Here is a 20,419-nt window from a genome sequence, read left to right on the forward strand (position 1 = left end):
CTTTGTTGTTGCGAAATTTAGTTTCTCTAGATTGGCAACAAATCCACTATTCTGCTAAGTTTCAAATGTAAACAAATATGGCTGCTGTGGAAACAAAATTAGGCTTAGCCGCACTTGAACAACTTTTAAATTGTTGATAATTCTACAACTATAACATGCTGGTTAACTAAAGGCATAAAACCTTAACCGGAATATATGACCGACATTTTTCAATCATTTTAAAGCAAAAAATGCACAGCTTACAAACTTATAAGAATAAAGAAACTGAGCTCACTGAGCCGAGTAACAGAGCGGATATATATTTACATACGTTTGGTGAGGCCGATTGCAACCAAAATACGAGGTGCACATCTACATGTTATAGCAGTCCTATATACAAAATTTCAACGTTCTGAGACTACTCGTTTTTGAGTTATGCGAGATACGTACATACGTTCGTACAGATGCCACGAAAAATTCTCTTCAGAATTCATTTTAAAGCAGTTATATAATTTTTTTTGGAGGAAAAGAGTCTTTTATTCTGTCTTTACGTACAGATGTCAGGCAAAAACATCGTTAAATTGCATTCGATAGCGGTCAAAATGGATATTTTCCTTGAAATATGATACCCGGAATTTTTTGTTACTAGAATACTTCCTTTACTTCGTACAAGGAAGTAAAAAGAACGCGAATGTGGTAATTTCATTCGACCTGAATATGAACTCATCGGGCTTGACTGCCTTAACTTTCTGAACATAATTTAGCATTCTATGTTTTATTCTCTATATTAATTTTTGAAATAATCCCCTCTTTCTTGATTTAAAATAATTTCTGCTTTTACTCAAATATTTTTGTTCAAATTAGATTGAAAAAATAAACCTTAAGAATTGTAATTACGTATCTCATTTACTAAACTTTGTGTCTTCTTAATAATGTAAGAGTATTTTTTAGATGTATTCTAAAATTTGTTTTTCATTAAACGCACATTTCAAATTTTGCTTTAATTAAAAACTTTTAATAATATATCATTGTGATTTTATCTTTATTCTTATATGAAGTAGTCGAGGTTCGAAAGATGCAAGAGACTCAACAACCTTTTGGATTTTGGATTCTGGAATAGTTATTGTTTAACCCAGGTGCTCTCAACACGGGGAAAAATTAAATATTTAGTTTATGAATATAAATGATGACTTTTATTCAAGTTCTGGTATTTAACATCATTTTCTATAATTTTGGTGTTTAGTTTATATAACGTATTAAAAATAATCTAAATAAATGTATTTGTGTATTTTTTAAGTTTTGGAAAGGAGGGGTAGTTGATTTTCTAGCAATAGTGAAAGGGGTGAATGGGGCAAAAGAGGTTGAGAACCACTAGTCTAACTTCTAGAAAACAGGATCGCCGAGAAATGGTTATACCACGCCATGTCTGGCATAATTCCAATATGAATTGTCCAGAGTCGCACAGGATGTGAAAAATAAAATAAATCAATATACAGATGGTGTCGTATTTCGTTCGCGGCTTCCCTGGCGAAGAGGATATTCCGGGAGCATTACGCAACGCCATCTATGACAACTTCCCTTTCCGCCGTTTTGTTTCGGTGGTTTGGTTTCAGAATCGTTTGTTCCCTGCAAGGAAGATGGAATCTCTGAGTGCTAGTGCCGTTTTTCCATACCTGAGGTCTTGTAAAAAGGAATGTGATCAGGTCATTGACGGAGAGCTGAGAGGTAAATTCCTTAAAACCTTTTGAAATAAACTTTCTCAAACCCATGGTGATAATATTTCACAGAACGTTTTTTTTTTCATGACATTATTGGGTCCAGTTAGAAAACCGAGCAATGATTCTATTCAAAATTATCATTGCTGCCAGTTATTAATATTTAATTAACGATAACTTCGTAGTTAAATCACTTTTATTTCCTCAAAAACTGTTTAAATGGCACTTAAGTTACTTCTATTACTATTTATGACAGATCATGATGATATTTTATCATTTAAGATTTAAAATATTTAATACCTAAAAAACCAAAGACTGATATGTTTTAGTTCTATGACTGCAGATTCCGCAGAAAACACCTTTATCACAAAATAAGGAGAAAATGTATTCCATGAATCGACTTTGGTTGCATTGTATCACACAAATATGCATCTTTAGGAGCTAGTAATGACATAAATCGTTACCTATACATATGAAAGTTAGAACTGTTTAGTGAATTGAAAGTAATAATTTCGAAACGAGTTTAAAATTCTATAATAATAATAATATATATAATAAGATAAACAAAACGAAATCAGGACTACTTGAGAATCCTGCTCCTAGGCTGCAATGATTTAATTAAATATAATGAATGAAAGGGGGAATACTCCTATTAAAATTCCAATAAAGTAAAAATTAAGAATGCCAATAAAGAAAATTAAGAATTATACACACGCATGTATACTGCCATCAATTAATAACAAAGTCATTATTCTAAACAGAATTCAAATTAAAGGTGGGAAATGCGAGTACACCTTATGTCTGAAACGTAATTTTCTTCAAATATAAGTATCAGCCTACATAGCTCATGTTTGCCAGATTCACTTTCTTATTCAAAACACAATAGCAATAATGAAAAGCGAGTAATAAGGCAAAAATGTATCTATTTAATTCAAACTTTTACAGCATTAAGAGTTCCAGATTCAAACCATCGCTTTCTTACTTATTGGAACAAAAAGAGTTTAATAGGAAATAGAATATTCCAAAGTAAAATATAAAGTTGACATAGATTTTGAAAAAAATCCTACACCAGTCTAAGTTTTTTTTTGCTTAAAAATGAAAAAAAAAATCTGATGGATGCAAAGTTTTGATATAAGAAAAGTTAAGTCATTTTAAACCAACGGCGAGTTAACATTGATTGCTGGCTACTTGTTTGAAGTGATTTTCTTCCGTCTAATAAATAAAACTGCTACTGCTCACCAAATTGAGAGATTTAAATACACTAAATTTAATGAGGGAGTTAAATATGCTTCTTAATGATTTATAGCTTTATTTTATTTTTAATAATACATTACATTTTGTATAATTTAGAGCAGATTTGATAAATATAATTCGTAATATACTTATCGGCTAATTTTTAGGAAATGTTCTGGATCCATAAAGAAAAAATTCAAACGTTACAAAAAATAGCCATTTTTCACCCTGATGATTCAGTTCAGTCAAGTGTTTACTTTGAAGACTGAGTTCTGTTAAATAAGATTTTCTATTTTCTGGGGTTTATAACGTTAAACTTACAAGTATATGGTAAAATCCGATAACCGTAAAAGATAAATTGACCTTTGATGATTTCAAGCACATTAATTATGTTACAGTATGTTATCTAGATTACATCAAGTAACTTCTGTTATGTAATTAAATAACCCATTCTTATAATTACAAACGCAATTGCTAAGGTTTAATTATCAAATCATACGTATAAGTAAAGCTAATAATTTTGCTCTTCATCCTATACATATCAAAACAAAAATCATTTAATTAATTTGCTTACCTATTTTTAGTAAAATATTTAGTGATTTTTTTCACTGTATCATTAAAAAATGCATCACATCTGATTCTCTAATTAATAAAAGATTTTGAAATATTATTTGGAATTCGTTTGGCCTTTCTTGTATGAGAATTCTGATATTCGTAATCAGTTTGGGTTTACATACTTCATTATCAAAATCGGGTGCAGCCCTATTAGTGGCGAATGGTTAAGACTGCTAATGCTGGAAGTTTGGCTTGGGTTTGATTCCTTGCAAACGTGCTGATTACATGGTTAGTTTTCAGGATATTCCCAATATGTAACGTGAATATGAACCCGTGATAGCCCTCACGCGCTTTGATATATTAAAATAATACAGCTTAACTAAAACTGATTACTTATGTATTAGCACAACGTTGCCAAGTTTTTAGAATGTGCCAAACTCTGGCAACTCAGAATATTTCTTCTCGAAATATTTCGGGCAGGAAAATAAATTTTATAATTTAAATATACATTTTCTTTCTTGTTTTTCTTTCTGTCATTCAAATAACTGTCATTTGTAGGATTGCTTTGTAAATTTTGCTTTAAATCATTAATGTGTTTTACCTTTTGTATGTTAAGACTCTTAATTACATATCGCAAATAATAAATAATAATAATGGAAGAAGGGAGAAATTAAGGGGTACTGTTCTGTTATTGGGAACAGATTCAGAAATGTATGTATGTATGTGCGTATGTTTACACACACATACATTCGTACGTATATATATATATATATGCATACATGAACACATGCATACATACCTACATTTTGTTTTATTATCGAATGGCGTTTGCCAATCGTGTTTTGAAGGGTTACCGTAACTAATAAGGGTAGGTGTATTAAGGAAGAGATTAGTTATGCTGTTGATAAATGCAATACAGGCTACGGATGAGTTGCACAAAAGATTTCTTTTAAGGAGGATTTGCCTAGATAAGAAATCTTCTGCTTTTAAAAACTTTACAGAAGCATGAAACCTCTTTCATTTAAAATTCTAGTTGAACTAAGATCTCACTTAACTGTTATATTCCTAAAATCGAAAAAAAAAAAAAAGTTTTAAGTGCCTCAGAAAACATTTAAGTATCGTTTGATCATTTTTAAAGATTAAAAAAAATCTCAGACGTCGATCAAATCCATGGATTTGACGACTGTCTTTCATGAAACAAAATGCCTTTTGATAAATTTATTGCAATAACTTTCATCTGACTGTGATATTCAGGTAAAATTCTTAGAATTATTTGTTAAAATTATATATATGGTTATGATATGTTATTTTACTTCTGATTTACATAAATACTCATTGACTTAATTTCAAGTAACTAATTAGCGTAAAATGAAATTCAGCGCAGTCGAATACTTTCTACATAATCTATTTAATTCAAAATTTACAATCAAATAAAAAATATCGAATGCTGAATCAATTTGCGAAGTAATCTTTCGAAAGAAATTTCGTAATTTTTAATTTTCTTATGTAGATAGTATACTGCTAATGAGGTGTGAATTTTTTTAATTTTTTCCCCATCAAACACAGAGCCTAAATTAATATTATATGTCATCGAATAGTTGTTTCTGGATTAAAATTCGAAGATGGTAACGCAGTATCTTATTTTTTGTCTCATACTTGTTGCATCATGGTTTGTGTAATTCATATTCTCCTTGTTAATAGTATAGGGTTAGGTCAGGCCTACATAGGTTATACAAATCTGTATTTGCCAAATCTTAAATGTTTCACCATAATCACAATGCTGTAAGAAAGTATAATTACATTTTCCCGTTTATTGCAGCCAATCAGCGGCCGAGCAGCAAAGTCGTTAAATACTGGTAGTTCGATCCGGGGCTCGAATCCCGGCGAACGGGCTGGCTGTTTGGGCGTTTTCGTTGTTTTCCACATGTGTAAATGTGTATACGAGATAGTTTCTCTTAGAAAGTCCTCCTCGAAGGTATCTCTCCCCTTAGGCGGGTAGCTCTCGAGTGCTTTGCCATAATCAAATAAACCAAACCAAACCAAACCAATCTGAGTTGTTGTAGTTGTGCAAATGTTCACCTAGCAATTGAAAGATCTGTAGTTAGAATTTTAGTCCATTTTTTTTTAAACACAGCAGGTCACTGTGGCGTTTTCTGAATTAAAAAGCCTAGCAGTTCATATTTGCTTTATTTTATACTACACTATTTTCGTCGGGATTTGTCTGCAAGTTTCAGTTTCCATAAACAATCCATGAAAAACAAGAAAAAAATACTTTACAACTGTTTTTCTATACATTGTTAGAATGTCACCTAAAATGCTTCTGATTTCAGTCACAATGTAATTTTTAAGGGATCTAAAATAAAGAACAAGCGAAAATGTACAAGCAGGTAATTAACAGGAAGGTAATTGAAGGTTTAAATACTATGATCCATTAATAACAAAACACCCTATTTTGTTTTTTAGAATTATTTTTGTTTTTATTCATGCGTGTCATGTATTAAGAGATATGTTTGCTTTTGCGGACTACTGCACATTTTTTTCCAAATGTATGCTGGAACCAGTGTACAGATATCCTTTAGTTTATACGTATACAATAAGAATACACGAATAAGATGCCAGGGTAAAATTTAAAGCTAGGATAAAAGCAGCCTTAGATTGGCATAAATTTAAAATCTGCAGCAAACTCGGTTTTTTTTTTTTTTTTTTTTTTTTTTGCTTGTTTTAAACATGTTATATGCTGAAACTTTAAATAAAGCATGTCTCTTACTTTGCTTTTCTCGTTACATGCAAATGGCGTAAAATTTTATGATTTACCGACAATTGTTAAAACTGGAGGTTGCGTTTTACCGAAATTTTGCTTTTACAGGAGCCGGGGATTTTTGAGTTGGTAATTTATTTATCGAAGTTTAAAATTCCCTTTTGGAAATTCTCAAGACTTTAAAACCTCCTTTTAGGTAAACAATAAATAAATAAAGTATATTTTAATAAAGTGTGAAACAAAACGATATAGAGACAATCAATCAACATGAAAGCAGAAAAAATGTTAGACTGTTTTGCATTCGTTTTTCTCTTCAATGTTTTAATTATATCGAAAATTAAAAGTATTTCTTTTAACCATTCTAATAGTTTTTATTCAAATAGCTTTTAATTACTAATTTCTGTTTACTAATTTTTATGATAAACATTTTGAATATGTAGACATAAAATTCCACAAATGGCGAATATCATCTCGTACTGTATTAACTTCAGTTTTACGCAGAATGGGGTATTTTTCTGTATTTACAAATTGCATAGGCATACGTAATAAATTTCTGATACAAAGCTTTGTCGTGATTTTTCTACTTTTACACTGTTGTCTATCATGAGCGAAACCTGATGATCACTGTCAAAAAAGACCCAAAAATATAGATTTACCGTTCCTAATTTGAATATAAGCAGATCTGTGAAATTTCATTCCACTTTTCAATAGTACTTTCTTCACAGCTTTGAATGATAGAGGGTAAATCTGGTCACATTCTGTTGTATCTTGAAATAAAATTCCTGCTTTTGAAAGAAATTACCGATTATATTCTATGTTGCTCAAAACTCATCACATCAAAGCACTAAATGAAATAACTTGAGATTTCATTTCTACATTATTTAATATTGATTTTTGTATTTCAGTTTAAGTAATCGAATAATTCCTATGTTTCGTGGTTCACTTGCGCAGTTACGTGGGGGAGGGGGAAAATTTTTCGGTTATAGGAAATCATATGTGTGATGAGTGGAAATAATTTTATTTTACGTTCCCTGATTTTCTAAAAATTTTTCTCGAGAAAAGAGAAATTTCCCAAGACCAAATACTCTAATTAAATTTTAAAGTTAAATGAAAGAAAAAATCTCTTCTCGAGAAAACAAATATGAAATTAAAGTCCTAATTAGAAAGGAAATCAATAGTCATGCTGCAAGAAAAAGAAATTTTTCACTCGAGATGGGCAATGATAAAAGAGCCGAAGGGACATTGTGAAAAATCTGTTGGTATGCATATATAGTGATGGACTGTCGCCAATAGCGCGATAAACTGTGTGAACTGGAAACCCTGCAAAAGAGTTAATTATGTAACACACTTATTCTTCACACTTACTTTTCTTACTCCTTCAGGAAAGGACAGTGATATGACACTCTGTATAATATAACTCCTTTTTCAATGTATATATTTGGAATACTAACGAACGTTTATCTATTTTTCATGTATTAATAAAGAATGTGTTTTGTGATCTTACAATTTCCGTCTACACCTATTTTGTATTACAAGTTAATTCGGTATGATCTCGCTTGCGCTGTAGTGTAGAGTTGGGTGTCCCTTCGATTGGCGACATTTTTTAAAAAATTTTGGCGATGAAACCTCACTTCTGGTTACCACGATAGTTTTAAATTTGTTTTAGCTTCCCGATTTTATTTAAATGAAAAGAAATTGATGTGTACATGGACATGTTTAAGGCAGTGCGCAATGCCTAGTTTGTGCAATTCTAGGATTTTTTTAAAAGTAAAAACAGATCGATGTGTACATGGACACAGATCTTATGCAATTCTTCGACTTCATATTTTGGTTTTGTGTAGCGGCCATCTTGAAATTGTGACTTCCTGGCGCCGATCTTGGCGTCAAGAAAGAATCGCCAATAAACAAGGGGCACCCAACTGTAAACTTTTACCCTCGCTTGAAACTGCGCTGGATACAAGGTAAGAAGAATCATTTTGATCTCTATTTTTTATTAATTTGTTGTGAAAATTCGAGGCTAAAAAATGTTTTACAACAAAATCTACAGGACAAGTGTGATGGCGGCTACTACTAAAGCCAATAATCGTTTCCATGAGTGCTGCTGTAGAGATCAGAAATTTCGTTGCATTCTCGAAAGAGAGTTTACCACTATTGCAAAGGCAGGTCAAGGCCAACCAGCGGCTGAGTGGTAAAGTCGCTGAACACTCGTAGTTCGGTACTTTGTTCGAATTCAGGCTGGCTGCATGAGTGTCTATGTGTTTTCCTCCATGTTTAACGTGGATACCAGTAAGTTTCCTTTGAAAGTCCTCAGTGGGGCATCCCTCCTTTTGGCATATACCATTCTTTGCGTCGCCATAATAATAACAACAAAAAGGACCAAACAGCATTTGCAAATGAGAACTGACTAAGGGACTCATCAAAGAAGAAGAAACACTTGAAGTCACCATTCTGATCGATCCACTCATCAAAAATATGAAATAATAAACGAAGAGATAAAAATGGGAAGAAACATAGTTTGACGGTCAGTACACAATAACATAAAATGAAAGATTAAACAGAAATAGAATAGAACATTTAATCCTACCGATTCAGCTAAATCAAAGATGTCAAACTCGAGGCCCGCGGGCCGCATGCAGCCCACAACAAATATTTTTGCGGCCCGGCCAATATATCGGCAAATAATAATATATAATAATAAAATAACATATCGACGAAGAAAAAAATGAAATGTTTACTGCTAAGTAATTAATGATAATTTATTCAGTGTTGTTAGATTACTCACAGCGAGCTGACACACACACTACTTAAATTATAAATGCGTGTGAGTAGCTTGCGTTCAGCTACCTTCGGCTTTTGGGGGACACGTGCACTCAGAACTTGTACACATCCCCCGATAGCCGAATGTGGCCGAACTCATGGTCTCAGTTTTCCAATCATAGTTTTGTACGATATATTGGTGCATGCATGTGCATGCACTTTGCTTTATTATTAATTATTACTTAATTCATATTGTTACGGATTTCATAGATATTTATTTAGTTAGTTTTTTTATTTAGAATTGTAATTAGATTTGCTTCATGTTGCCTTAGCAACGCAGACGATTTTTGAAAAGACAGCTGCGTTGGAAGGTTAAAAATAGAACAGCGCGTGCATTTAATACCTAATAAATAAATATCTCGTAATTGCTGTTGCCATCCACAGAAATCCAGATATTTATAGATGTTTCCAGTATATTCGAGAAATTAATTATAAAGCTTATAAAAGCCGAGAACAAACAACTCATCTCAGTAGTAGCTGTAGTTCTAGCGAATTGTTTGTTTACTTAATGCTGTGATTGATTTGTAGCGATTTCGCTGTGAGATAGAATTAGTTTCTCTTTTTGAATTGATTTTTGCTAAACGTTTGACATTTTGTGATATTGTTAGAATATTTTTGAAGAAATATTTCAGCCTTTTGATTTATCTCTTGTGGGAAGAATAAATTTTTGTTAACTTTTTAACGTTAACCTTGTTTATTGCAGCCCTTTGTATTCAGTATGTCTATATCAAAACCAAGTGGTAGTAAAATTAAACGAAAAATCGCTGACGAACATAGAATATTCCAAATAAAATGGGAATTAGAATATTTTTGCTGTGAAATAAAAGATAAAATAATCTGCTTGATATGTAATAATACTATTAATGTACCAAAGTTATATAATATTAAACGTCATTACGAACAACACAAATCGAAATATAACAATTACGAAGGATTAATGAGAGAAGAAAAGTTGAAAGAGCTCAAGTTAGGAGTGAAAAAGCAACAGTCCAAGTGTTGCATCAGGTTTTTATATTTACAATAAAATCGATGTAAAATTCCTTACCTGCTGCATTTTCAGTGTTCTCGACGCCAGGCTTCTAATAATCACGTTTCCAGTAAGAGTTTCTATTACAATTAGCAGGCCATCTTGTCTTTTAATTATTTATTGAAATAAGACACTAATATACACTATTTACAAGGTAGGTAATAATTATTTTAAGACAGTACATTTTTAATTCTGAGTCTGAAGTATCGTCTTTACGCTCCTCAGAGCGGTTCCAATCTAGTCTCGTTCTCAGAACTCAATTACAGAAAAAGTAAAGGAAGAGATGCCCGCCATCTAGTGGCAAGAATGTGACACCATGTTTAGTAAAGTATTGCAAGAAAGTGAAGGGGCGGTACATGCAAGCTACGTCTTGTCCGAGTTGATAGCTAAACATTCGAAGCCTTTTACTGACGGTGATTTCATCAAGGAATGCCTAATGAAAGCTGGAGAAATTGTTTGTCCTGGAAATGTGAAGGCTTTTCAATCAATTTCATTGTCTCGAAATACAGTTGCGGAAACAGTTACTGATTTAGCCGCGAATTTAAGTGATCAGATCAAAGCAAATTCATCTAGTTTCGAAAGTTTCTCCATTGCTTGTGACGAGAGCACGGACATTAGTGGCAAAGCTCAATTAGCAGTGTTTCTTCGTTCTTGTGACAAGAATTTTAACATTTTTGAGGAATTACTGGAACTAATACCGATGCCTGGTACTACCACAGGAGAAGATATATTTACTTGTGTTTTAGGACTTCTGCAGAAATACAATCTACCTTTGGCAAAATTAAATTCTGTAGCTACAGATGGCGCTCCATCAATGACCGGGAAAAACAAGAGCTTCGTAGCATTACTAAGAAAAAAACTTAGTGAAATTCACGGTTCAAACATTCATCATATGCATTGTATTATACATCAAGAAGTTCTATGCACGAAAGTAATAAATATGGAGAATGTTTTGTCATATATAAAAAAAAAGTTATAAATTTTATAAGATCTCGAGGTTTAAATCAGCGTCAATTCACTGCTTTCTTAAGTGAGTTAGATAGTGAATATTCGGGTTTGTCCTTCTATACCGAGGTACGTTGGTTATCTTGCTCCAAGATTCTCAAACAATTCTGGGATTTGAAAGAAGAAATATGTCAGTTTTTAAAAACGAAAAATCAAGACGTAAATTTGTTTTACGATCCAATATGGATGCAAGATTTATCTTTCTTGGTTGATATAACCAAACACTTAACCGATTTAAATTTATCGTTACAAGGAAAAGATCATATCATTACGAACATGTTTGACATAATTAAAGCATTCAAATGTCAACTAGTTCTTTGGGAAAAACAACTTAAAAATGAAGATTTGACGCACTTCCCGACGTGTAGCATGAACAAATCAAGTTTAGATGATACTTGTTCGTATCAAAAATACGCAGAAAAAATTGCAAATTTAACAACTGAATTTGAAACGAGGTTTAATGATTTTAGTTCCCTCGAAAACAATTTTTTTTTGTTTTGTTTTTTTTTTTTTTTGTTTTTTTTTTGTTTTCTTCGATTTTTCTCAATAAGCATTGACTCAGTACCCAGCCATATGCAAATGGAGGTGATCGAGATTCAATGCAACTCAAATTTGAAAGCAAATTTCATTGAAGTGGGCGTGCCTGAATTTTACATATATTTACCAGCCAGGTTTGAAAATACTCGAAAATTCGCATATGAAATTATTTCCATGTTTGGTAGCACTTATCGGTGCGTTTTGTTTGAGCATGCAGAATCAACTTTATTTTTTTCACAAATCCAGCTAGTTGAATAACTGTAGATTGTAATTACATTGGAATGAAATTATTGAAAATACAGAATTTTTTTTAAAAGAGGGGATATTTTTTTTGCTTGTTCAGAAGTAAATAAAGTACAGTAAAACCTCAGTTCACGAATTTAATTCGTTCTTAAAGCCCGTTCGTCAACCGAAATGTTCATAAGCCGAAAGCATTTTCCCAATAGAATATGTAACTGTAACAGTATCCGACCCTTTATAGTAGGTAACTTTAACCTTATATAATTTCTAGTAATTTCGAGAAACGGAGGGTAGTAGGAAATCTGTATAAGCCCGGAGAGATTCTCAGTTCTTAATATAGCGTCATGTCTCTTATATATGGCTATATTAAGAACGCTTAATATAGCGAGGCTCGCTCTTTGGATGTACTTTGCATTGCGTTCTGTTTAACGTTCTTAGTAGTTTTAAGTACTGATTGTACTCCGTGATACTTAGAAGAGCTGTATCAGTACTTTTGTGGAAAGTTCTAGAATTCCTTTTTTTTAAATAAATTTTATCAAGCTATCATCGATTTTGTGTGCGTTCAATCCATTATGAATGCAACAATATTATCTCAAAATTTGAAAGTTATTCTGAGACAATGTATTGCCTGCAATCAAGGTAATTCTTGTTGGCCCAAGGCCCAAGGCGTTTGACTTCCGGAGTACCTTTGCAACTTAATGCAATTACCTCCACAACTTCGATAAGGAAACTGAGTTGGATAAGAAAAAGCAATGGCTAAAGGAGAGATGAACAAACCATTAAGGGTTTACTGAAAGAAATGAATAAGGAGTCCACATATGGGACGAGCATTCTCTCTGTTTTCAACTTGTAATTCAAGATTAAAAGAGAGAAAGGTGTTGATTGAGGCGAATTCCGGAACGCATTGCGTTAATGGAATAAGAAAGGTTGGAAGACAATCAGCCGGGAAACATAATTTTCCAGGGCTTGGGAAAGGTAATATTAGGTAATACGGACAGCCGCAGTGATAGCTAATGCCTTGGGGATGAGCCATGGAGGTAGGAAAGGGAGGAGGGGCCATTCCGCGCTAGAAGTGAAGCACTGCTTTGAAGCTTGGGTCACCAGACGGGGTGTTTTTTGTTTACATTCAGAAGCTCGCTTGACAAAATTCTGATAGTATTTCGACACACGACAGTTCCATAGAAATCGAAAAAGGGACACTTTCGCATGAAAGAAACATTCATAGTGGGATGGATAATAGCAATTTGTATAGTTTAGTGACATTTACGCAAAAATCACATCTTGGTTATTTTTCGATAACTAACAACAGCGATTTTGATTATGAATTTGTTTTATAAAATTCTAAGCTGTTGCACTACAAAAATATAGATTTTAAGAAAATTGCTAAAAGAGATCTGCCAAAATTTATTTTCTAGAAGATTTGAAAAGTTTGAAACTTGATGGCTAAATGTAAATATAAAATTATGTATGTTAAAATATTTGTAATTAGGCACATAGGTCAGATTAAGTTTTTAAATAGAGTAACGCATGAAAGGGCTATCTGCCTAAAGAGAGAGATGCCATCGTGGGGGAATTTTGAAGAAAAACTGACCTTTGAGTGGGTATTAAAAATAATACTTATAATTTTCATTCAAATTATATTCATATATATTTTTTATGTAAAACTTTCGGGTGTATGCTAAATTAGTGTAAAGTACTTTACACGAAAAATATAGTGAATGCACAGAAATTAAAGATTTGCACATGCCGGAAATGATAAATAGGAAATATGTATGGGTATTTATGCATGTGCTTGCAAAAAGCATGTATCTGCCTTTGACAAAATACTTAAATATTCATTAAATTATTTATAAATGTATTTGAAATGAAGAATTTATTCATTTATAAACAACTGTGAAAGTACTGTGAAGAAATCTAATGATTAAATGTATCTAATTTATAATGATTATAAATGTTATCTAAATATATAATAACCTTAATATTGAATTGTAAACATAAATTGAAATCCTGTTGACAAATACGTTATAAAACTATTTAAGCAAGAATTGTTCGTATTGGAAAGCAATCTGTTAAAAGGTATTGTAAAGCAAATGCTATGAGATGCGCACTTAAGAACGTAATAAAGAGTTTTGGAATATGTATTGTTGAAATGAAGGGTAAAAAGAACAAAATCTGATAAGTATAATTAAAAGAATTATTCCCTTTACATATTCCCTTAATACATTATTCCCTTAATAACTCAGTTACAAGTTTTAAATAATACATTTTATTCCCTTTCAGAAATGGTCAGAGAAAGTCAAATACTATTTTTCTAATAATTCTCTAATTTAAAATGAACCGAATAGAGCATCAATTATAAATTGACTTACATTTTTCGATTTAAAAGAAGCCAAAAAATCATGTCATATTTAAGAAAGTATTTTAGGAAGAAGCTCTATAAATAGAAAAGAAATAATGCATAATTTTAATATTAATAATACAATAAACTTTGATCTTAATTTTTGTACCTTAACCGAATAAAATCGAACTACCTTAATTTTTTTTTCTAATGTAATTAACGAAAACTTGTGAAAATATTTCATTCAAATTAAACCATTCTGAGAAAAGTATAGCATTTAATTCCGTTCAGAATGAAATGTTGTTTAAAAATATGTTGTTTTCACATACTTAGGACTCTGAAGTGTTGTAGAAAAAGAAAATATATACATTTATATGTATATTTGCGACGTAATTACAAAATATTTACACCCGAACGCGTCAAATCCCATAGAACTCAATGGTAAATGACCCAATGTTTTGGTCACCACGTAGGGATCGCCGGTGCTTCAGAGCAGGGTACGGAGAAACTTGTTTAGGGCGACTCCTTCTTACTTCCTACCTCCATGGGATGAGCGGGGGGGGGAAGAGTCTTACGACTAAAACTGGAATCCAGGGAAGAAGGAGCGAAGAGGAGGGGGGGGGGAGAGTCAATTCAGGAAGGCGAAAAGTTCTCCGACCGCCCGTGGCGAGAGGAGAATAGGAGCAATTTTTGGAGCGGAAAAGAACCCTGAGGAAAGTTAACTGTGAAAAAGACGGAGAAATTATTAGGTGAGGATTTAAAGGGACAGAAATAGAGCAAAGGAAGGAAGTAGAAGGAATTAAAGAAAGTGAAAAGAGTTAAGGGGGAGTGCGAGATTTAAATTTAATTATTGAAGAAGGTCTTGAAGTGATGAAATGCAAGCCTGTGATACCTGTGCAAAAATAAGGAAATGATAAGTTGTAGTTAGGTGAATGGAGCATTGCAGGAATGATTAAAAGTAGATTAATTATTGCTGTATTAATTAAGTCAAAATTTTAATGGAATTTATTAATAGTTATATAAGTTTGAATATGTTGATTTTAATTATTGCTAATTTTTTAAAATTTTCTTTAATGTTAAAAGTCTGGTCCGTGATATATGAAAAGGTGAGGTCCTGATAAATGGGGGGAGGTCATGTTTAGTGGTACAGATGTAGGTCGCGATAAACGAGGCCAGATTAGGTCTAGCGGGCAGTGATGTAAAAAGAGAGTTAATTAAAGGTCGCCGGGTTAGGCCCGTGAAGTGCTGGTTAAAGTTTAAATTTAAAAATTAGAATTCCTAGTCAAGCAAGCACCTCCGCTTTGGCTTCCTAGGAAAGATGTTAAATGTTCTATCAAGAACGCTCCTAGGTCGCTTGGCAGAGCTGGGCTCTGCTGGATTATAAGCAGGAAGTGAGTGCAAGACTGGGTTTTCAATCTGAGATAGTCTATTGAAAAACTTGGCCGAATTTTGCCGAAAAAAGGCATCCAGGGGTAAAATTTTGAGATCATTATGTAGCACTTCATTCCGGACGAAATAATGAGCATTGGTGAGTATGCGAAGCGTAACACTCTGGAATACTTGGAGTTTCTTTAGGTGACTGTTAGCTGCGGTTGACCAGATGATAGCTGCATATGTGAGGATGGGAAAGATGGTACTGCGATATAGGAGGATCTTGTTGCTGAGGGAGAGGTTGCTGGTTCGGTTGATAAGTGACATTAGTTGAGTTCTGACAGTTCTTGCTTTGGCTATTGTATAGTTGATATGAGTACTCCAGAGTAGCTTCACATCTAGATAAACTCCCAGATATTTATAGGATTCCACCCAGGGTATCTCCTCATCAAATAACCTGAGTGGTTGGAGTTGACTATGGACATTCCTCTTTCTGGAAAAGAAAACGGTGGCGGCACTTTTTGCGACGTTGATTTTGATTTTCCAGGTAATGAGCCAGGACTCCAAGTCTGTTAAATAAAGTTGAAGGTAATTGAGAGTGGCGTTAAGTGTTGGGTGCTGAGAGATGATGGCTGTGTCGTCTGCGTAAAGGGCTAGATCGACACTTGGTGATTGTGGTATGTCATTTACATACAAGTTGAAGAGCGTAGCGCTAAGAATTCCTCCCTGAGGCACCCCCGCTAGGATAGGCCGAGGAGAAGAGACAGAATATTTGACTTTAACAGAAAAGGTACGATTATTGAGGTAAGAGTGCATTATGTGCACAAAATTAGCCGAAATTTCAAGTCGCATGAGCTTGAATAAAATTCCGATATGCCAACACCTGTCGAAAGCCTTTGCTACGTCTAAATAAACAATAGCTGTAGGCTTTCCACTGCGAGATCCTGTGTGAATGATTTCTACTACCCTCAGTAGCTGGGTCTGAGTTGAGTGTTTTGCACGAAAACCGAATTGTTGAGGAATAATAATATTTCGGCTTCGGCAGAAATCATTCAGGTATCTAAGCAGTATAGCTTCGTAGATTTTACTAAGTGAAGACAGGAGGCTGATCGGTCTATAATTTTGAGGGACCTTAGGGTCCATGCCAGGTTTTAGAATAGGAATGACTAAAGCATTCTTCCAGCTATTAGGGTAATATTTTAACCTTAGCATTGAGTTAATCAAAACTGCTAGGTAAAATATGAATTTAATAGGCAAGTTTTTAATCATGCGATTAGAAATCCTATCCAGGCCAGGTGCTTTTGCAGGGGTGAGATTTTTGACAATTGCAGAAATCTAGGTCATGGTTGTGGTAATGGGTTCCTCAGAATGTGTATCTGAGGAGAGAAATTCAACTTGGTGTTGGACTTCATGCGTGTGCGTTGCACAGGTATCGAACATGAGTCCAGTGTTTAATGAGAATTGCGTTTGAAGACTGTCCGCTATGCGTTCAGCCTTCTCGGTGTCTGTTAATGCCATCCGGTCATTGACCGTGCCCATTAGGGGGGGACTGTCATGTTTTGGTTTGCGTAGCCGTGTGCTAGCAACCCAGAGGCTATTGTCAGAAGTCTTTAAGGACTTAAGATAATTTGAATATTTATCATCTGCAAATTTTTTAATGTCAGACTTGATCTCATTCTGGATTCTTCGCAGTTGTACTCGAAAGGATTCTAAACGTGTGTTTTGCCAATCTCTGCGAAGACGGTTTTTAATTTTGATTTTATCCTTAATGAAGTCAGGTAATTTATAGTGATTAGGTCTAAATTTGGGTTTGGAAGCAGCTGTGAACGCACTTCCCAGGGTTTGGTTGAGCCTGTCAATGGCTAAGTCAACCTCCTGATTATCGTTAATTTTGATAGGGGGGAGAATACCATTTTCCGAAACATACCGAAAGTTGTCCCAGCTAGTCGAGACTTGCGCCGGTAAATTTTGATTGATTTTGGTAGTTTTAAGGGTGAGGTGAACCGGATAATGGTCAGAGGACAGTTCCGGAATCACTTTGATCGAATAATCTAAAGGAATATTTTTAAATAAGGCCAAATCAATAATGGAAGGAGCACCTAACCCCCCAGGAAACTGGTAATGGGTAGGTGAGTTCGGCGCTATAATTTGGATACGGGCGTCCTGAGCCCAAATTTTGAGTTTATCGCCATAGTTGTTGGCAGTGACACAATCCCAACTTCTATGACGGGCATTTAAATCACCTGCGATAATCAGGTTATTTGCAACACCACTTAATTTTCTGAGATCAGAGAGAAATGCAGGTCCCTGTCTCGGAGGCATGTAGCAGGACGCTACTGTTATTGGGGGGGGGAATTTTGAATATGAATTTGGATAATTGTCGCTTCTAGGGCCTCCAGTGGTGGCGTGGGTATTCTAGAATGCTTTAAGGAGCGTTTTACATAGATGCTAGTACCGCCACTAGCACGAACAGTGTCACTGATGCATACCTCTCTATCATTTCGGTAGCAGAAATAATTCGCGATGTTCGCGCTAAGTCCCTCAACCAGATGTGTCTCCTGAACGAGGAAGAGGTCCATGTGGTGCTCATTAATAAAATCCCGGACTTCGTGGATCTTGTTCTTTATTCCGTTGGCATTCCAGAACGAAATCAGGAGGTCTTCTCTATTTGAGTCGTTGAACTTGATGCTTTAGTTGAGGAGTCCAACGTAGGCTTCATAAATAAAAAATGCTCGCTCAGGTCCGGTGGAGACTGTCCATAGCTGAGGCAGGGCATTTCTGAAGGCTTTCAATAGGGTTTTATGTTCGATTCCAAACTCTGATGAGATCTGGAATACGCAACGGAGAGTATCGGTGCAGCTGTAGTCCTCAGGAGTTGGGGCTAGAGCCTGGGCCGGTGGTGCTGGCTGTGGTGCAGGTTGCAGTGCCGGGGCTTGCTTGAGGGCTTGCTTCTGGCCTTGCTTCTGCTCCGAAGTCATATTAAGTCCGGGATTTTTTCGTCCGGAAGCGATTACGCTAAATAGGGAATCTGTACCACTAAGGAGAGGTTTAGCTGGCGCCGGTACAAATTTTGATTTCCCGCTATCCTTACGAATGTTGGGGTTTTTGCCCTTGTTCATGGGATTCCTGGGATAGTGGAACCAGTTGGCCGCATGCTGACCAAGGCAGTTCGCACATGTGTTCGGTTTCTCAGGGTCTTTGGTACATTGGTACGCAAAATGCGGGCCAGCGCACCGCAGGCATTTGATGGGGAGCGTGCACACTGCTGAACTGTGGAAATATCCTTGGCAGCGCCAACACTGACTGGGTCCCTTTTTTCCATGGTGCTTTTCCACTTTTATTTCGACTCCAAACATGAGAGTTTCCTCGAAGATGTCGTATACATTCAACGAGGGGTTCAATTGAATTAAGAACAGGGGCATTGGATAACGGGTTTTATGCCGACGTAGTTGCGTGACACTGATTACTGAATAGCCCAGAAGCTGAAGTTCGGCTTTGATTTTCTCGGGCTTTGCATTACTTGGCAGTCCCCTTAGCATGGCCTTTACAGGGCGATCTTGTTTGAGATTGAATGATTTATACTCGGCCCCCTGGTTATTTAAAATTTGGGCGACCGAGCGGTAATCGTTCTCATTTTGCATCTCTATTCGAAGATATTTGCCTTTCATGCGGCATATGGCTGTTGGAACTTCAGACTGCACAAGTGAAGTCAGGAATTCAAAGTCCTTAGGGTCTACAAAAAAATATTCTTGTTGGGTCACTCCTGTAATATCGATCATGGACACAAGGCAAATCATGAAATGAATTCCTAGGAATACTTCCATTTCAGCTTTATTTGTGTTTACTGAATTTTCTGTTTTTTCGCATGAATATATGCTATTTTGATTGGCCAAACTTCCAGTTATTTTGTGATCACAAAGCAATAAAGTCTTCATATTATGTAGATAATTCAAGAATATTGTCCTTGAAATATAGAATTAAAATTCTCATGATCTTGTATTCAAGGAACAGTTTCAGTCGGTTACTTTTTTGAATTGCTCATTTTCTTTCTTTTTTTTTTTTTTTTTTCTTACCTTGTGTCTCACTAGCTGGCTCAAGATTTTTACCATTATCTAATTTCATAATTTCTACTTCGTGATCTTCCAAATGATTTTCATATTCAGAATTTGTCGCATGTTTTTGTTCCTCATCTACTTTGATTACAATTAATTTGTTCCCAACAGATATATAACAACATCATTTGACTGATTATTAATTCAGCTTTCAATTTCATCATCCTTAGATAACTTAACCTGTAACATCTTCTCTGATTTCCTCACTGGAATCATCCAATTCAATATCTGAAAAATTTAAGATATTCTTCTGTTATCGAGACCGGTTTCAGAAATGTATGTATGCATGAATGGATGGATGGATGGACGCATGTGATCATGGATGCATGTCTATATGGACCGTGCTCACGTATTTATGTGTATATACACACATACAACACTGCATAGCATACATAAATACATTTTTGAATCCGGTTCTGATAACAGAAGTGTATCAAATTCAATAAATTCTCTGATCAATTGATAAAAATTTCCGTTTTATACTCTGAAACTTAGAAGAAATAACACATGTAACAATAAATCCTATATATAGTCATAAATGTTCCTCAGAAATAACAAAATATTATGAGAAGACACGCCTGGAAGGGCCTCGAGAAAATAGTGATTCCAAGGCTTATTACAGATGACTCTTTCGAATAGTAATAGCAGTATAAATCTAAAGTAAAGAACACAGCAACCAAGATGTGTTACGCTGTACTTAACTTCCACTGATGCCATTTGGAACCTTCAATA

The 20,419-nt window shown here is 34.5% G+C and overlaps 1 protein-coding gene across 3 annotated transcripts in view; it reads left to right on the forward strand.

Moving 5' to 3' along the window:
- Nucleotides 1–1,547: 1,547 nt before the first annotated feature.
- Nucleotides 1,548–20,419, forward strand: part of LOC118193732 (carotenoid-cleaving dioxygenase, mitochondrial-like) — a 93,955-nt gene continuing 75,083 nt past the window's right edge. For all 3 annotated transcript variants that reach the window (XR_015043131.1, XM_085824301.1, XM_085824309.1), the window contains exon 1: nt 1,548–1,704. Coding sequence is in view for 2 of the 3 variants with exons in the window: in XM_085824301.1 (XP_085680427.1) it covers nt 1,617–1,704 (88 nt within the window). In the remaining variant the exon portion in view is untranslated. The remainder of the gene's footprint in view (nt 1,705–20,419) is intronic.

This window comes from Stegodyphus dumicola, chromosome 1, assembly GCF_044657685.1.
Source record: "Stegodyphus dumicola isolate Sdum_Otavi_A_Nest chromosome 1, ASM4465768v1".
Lineage (NCBI taxonomy): Eukaryota > Metazoa > Arthropoda > Arachnida > Araneae > Eresidae > Stegodyphus > Stegodyphus dumicola.